Below are 3,581 nucleotides of genomic sequence, written 5' to 3'. Positions count from 1 at the left end.
AATGGCATGTTTAACACTGTACAGCACTATTACTAGCAACATAGTAAAATATGATATTGTGTGCTAAACATTATAGAAATATGCTAGCAACACTTACTAAGTGCTAAAGCCATGAAACAGGAAGTTGTTGTAACTCATGCATACAATGTCCAATCTGCCCCAAACATACATGTTTGATAAGAGTCCTGCCCTGAACTCATCTACATGGCAATATTCCGTTATAATCATAGCGCCACCTGCTGGCAACAGGAAATTACTTTGTTTAAACTAACTTAAACATGCAATGTCCAATCTGCACCAAACATCACATGTTTCGTAAGAATACTGGCCTGAAGACATCTACACATCAATGTTCAATAATAATTATAGCGCCACCTGTTGGCAACAAGATAGGCCATGCTTTACACTAACTCAAACATACCATGTTCAATCTGCACCAGACTTCACGTTTAATAAAAGTGCTAGCCTGAAGACATCTACATGCCAACATCCAGTTATAATCATAGCGCCACCAGCTGGCAGCAGGAAGTTTGGCACATATAAATGACTTTGACATATTCCTCCTATATTTACCACTTATTGCATATTGCCCACTGATTGCTGTTTTCCTAAAGCCACCGGGTGGCGGTGAGCCCGGGTGCGAGGGCCCGTTCATTGCTGCTTGCAGCTTTAATTATTATTATTGTTTTAATAAAAAAAATATATACTTTTTCGGTTTAATTTGTTTTTATTTTAGCTGTAGTATTAATCGAGTTTTACTTTTCATTTATTTCCAGTAAGTAATTTAAGTAATTTAATTTCAAAGGTTAGTAATTTAATTTCAATTTTATTTAAATTTAAATTACTTTAAAATGTCTTCAATAATATTCGTTTTAAATAACAGTAACCCTACTTAAAATGCCTTTCATGATGACAATAAAATGATCTTCAAACCATTTAATCATTAAATTATAAAAAGTAAAAATTAGATTTTACAAAGATAATTAGTTTTTTAGTTAAACTAATATTTTATATGCATATATTTTATATATACAGACTGCTTTATAATTATTAAAATTAAATTGGATTAATTTATGCATTTATTGATATATTTGTACATTTATATTTATAATAATCTTATTTTAACTGGTTAACCGTTGACTTTGTGGCATTTATACTGGTTTTGATTTCCACAAATCTAAATGACAAGTCCTTTTTATGAACAAAAAAATATTAAATTAATAGAAATGCTTCAGAGATTGTAAATGCAATGCAATGAAAAATACAACAATAAAAAAATACAGAGAATACAAATAAAAAATATAAAAATATATTGTGATCAATAAATTACCACATCAAAAACAAAAATATATATATATGTGTATATATATATATATATATATATATACTTTGTTTTCATTATGTATGTTTTGGTGTAGGTTATGTGTATCTGCTGTTTGACTGGGAGAAGTCAGTGAAGACGCTCCTGCAGGCCTGTACTCAGCACCGCCTGCAGTCTGACGATTATCTCGAGTTCTACTACAAACTGTCCAGCAGACGGATCCAGAGCAAAGATGTGAGAATAACATGCACCTAAACATACACCGTTACTGACCCCTGACCTCTGACCCCGCTCTCTCACTCGCTGTACTGCAGGTGCAGGTCATCCCGTGGGTGATCTCAGACAGCAATTTCATCCGCTGTCCCTCCCAGCGCCTCTGCCGCAGTAAGACGGTGTTCGTGGGCGCTCTGCACGGGATGCTAAACGCAGAGGGTCTGGCCCACATCATGGACGAGCTCTTCGGAGGGGTCATGTATGCAGGCATTGACACAGACAAGCACAAATATCCCATAGGTCTGTACATTCTCCTCTCATCTACACTGAAAAAATAGCTGTAGAATTTATACTGGCAACCAAAAGTTTGGAATCATTGGAATAATTTGGAATTATAATAAAGTTGAGAGTAGTCTATTGTGCTCACCAAAACTGCATTTATTTGATCACTATTTTTTTAGCCATAGAGTGAATGTATTGTGTTTGTTCATCTAGGCTCTGGCAGAGTGACGTTCAGAAGTCAGAGGAGCTACTTGAAAGCCGTGACTGCAGCGTTTGTTCAGATAAAAACCTGCAAGTTTATTAAGAAGGTACAGAAGAGCAAAACTCAAATATGTCATATGCTGTGGGATCAGCCCTGTGTATCTCCCTCACTCTCTTTCTGTTCCCTCTGTAGGTCCAGATTGACCCGTATCTGGATGACTCCATGTGCCAAATATGTAACAGTCAGCCCGGGCCGTTCTTCTGCAGGGCTCAGGTAGGAATCACACACTGCACAGCATCATATCAAGTGTTACAGCTCAGTTCACTTAGCTTCAGTTTGATTCTTATGTCTCTTCACATGGTGTAATTTGGCTTCAAACAAATGATACCCCGCAGGTTTCGCGCTTATACCAAACGCGCGCGCACCACCACTGATCTATATTAGTGGGGCGCACAATCCGCGCTCAGTCTAAGACAGCTTGTGAGCCACAAATACCAAAATGAGTGGGTAACTGCGCTAAAACGTTCAAATACATACAAAATTATGTAAAAATGCCCGTTTTGGCGAGTATCCAGTTAGACACAGTCAGTTTTGGAACGTTAAATAGTTGAGAAAGAGAATGCTGAATAAAAACTTACTTAACCTGAAAAACTTAGTTTCATAGCTCTCTTTATTCTATTGCATTTATTTGTGCTGTTGTTTGCAATTTTTAAAAATGTGTTCTTATTTTATTACTGACATTTTACTTGTGTTTTTTTATGAAAATAAAACTTTGCGTTGAAGAAAAGATTTTTGTTTGTATATGCTGTCAATTATAGTTCTTAGAAAGAAAATCGGAATCGGCAAAAATCGGTATCGGCAGATCACACTAACAAAAAATCGGAAATCGGAATCGGCCAAGAAAATTGCAATCAGTGCATCTCTAATACATTTGCATCATTAATGTGATGGTGAGCAATAATTTTAAGCGTTGTTCATGTTCAATCTTTTATTTATTGTTTTTTTTTTAATTGTGGGAAATATTTCTAACATGTAGGGCTGTGAATCTTTGGGTTGACTGCCAATTGATTTGATTATCGATTCGCTGGGTTTTGAAAAGCAAGCTTGAACCTAAAACATATATACATATATTGATTATTTATCAACACAAATTTGTTAAATTCGTTTAAAGTTATGTTTTAAGTATCATGTGTCAAAACAGCCTTTTCCAGTACTGTTGAAAGTGATTGTGTACAGATTATTCATACAAATGATACACCAACTATACGTGATTCATAGCAATTTATTGCTAACTTATAGATAAATAAATCGGTTCCATACAGTACACCGCACCAACCAACCAAACCTATGGAAGAAAAATAATGACAAATGTCTTAGAAACAAAAAAGCATGTTGAATTGCACTAACTGAAAAAAAGAATGCATTGTATTAACAGTGTTTGCATTTTAATGCCTTCAGGGCTTGCATTTTTAGGGGCTGAAATTTAACATAGTTGTTTATTTAAGTTGTGAATATTTAATTTCAAAACAATTCACACACATTTTCATAATTAAAAATTCAATA

The 3,581-nt window shown here is 34.9% G+C and overlaps 1 protein-coding gene across 2 annotated transcripts in view; it reads left to right on the top strand.

Moving 5' to 3' along the window:
- The window catches only part of cpeb1a (cytoplasmic polyadenylation element binding protein 1a), a 16,218-nt gene that overhangs the window by 10,524 nt on the left and 2,113 nt on the right, over positions 1 to 3,581 (top strand). For both annotated transcript variants that reach the window (XM_016466846.1, XM_016466847.1), the window contains 4 exons: positions 1,419 to 1,555; positions 1,636 to 1,834; positions 2,030 to 2,124; positions 2,211 to 2,291. In XM_016466846.1, coding sequence (XP_016322332.1) covers positions 1,419 to 1,555; positions 1,636 to 1,834; positions 2,030 to 2,124; positions 2,211 to 2,291 — 512 coding nt within the window. The remainder of the gene's footprint in view (positions 1 to 1,418; positions 1,556 to 1,635; positions 1,835 to 2,029; positions 2,125 to 2,210; positions 2,292 to 3,581) is intronic.

Source organism: Sinocyclocheilus anshuiensis, unplaced genomic scaffold (assembly GCF_001515605.1).
Source record: "Sinocyclocheilus anshuiensis isolate Anshui unplaced genomic scaffold, SAMN03320099.WGS_v1.1 scaffold68, whole genome shotgun sequence".
NCBI lineage: Eukaryota > Metazoa > Chordata > Actinopteri > Cypriniformes > Cyprinidae > Sinocyclocheilus > Sinocyclocheilus anshuiensis.
The sequence above is the reverse complement of the archived record's forward strand: the minus strand, read 5'-3'. Positions and strand labels throughout refer to the sequence as shown.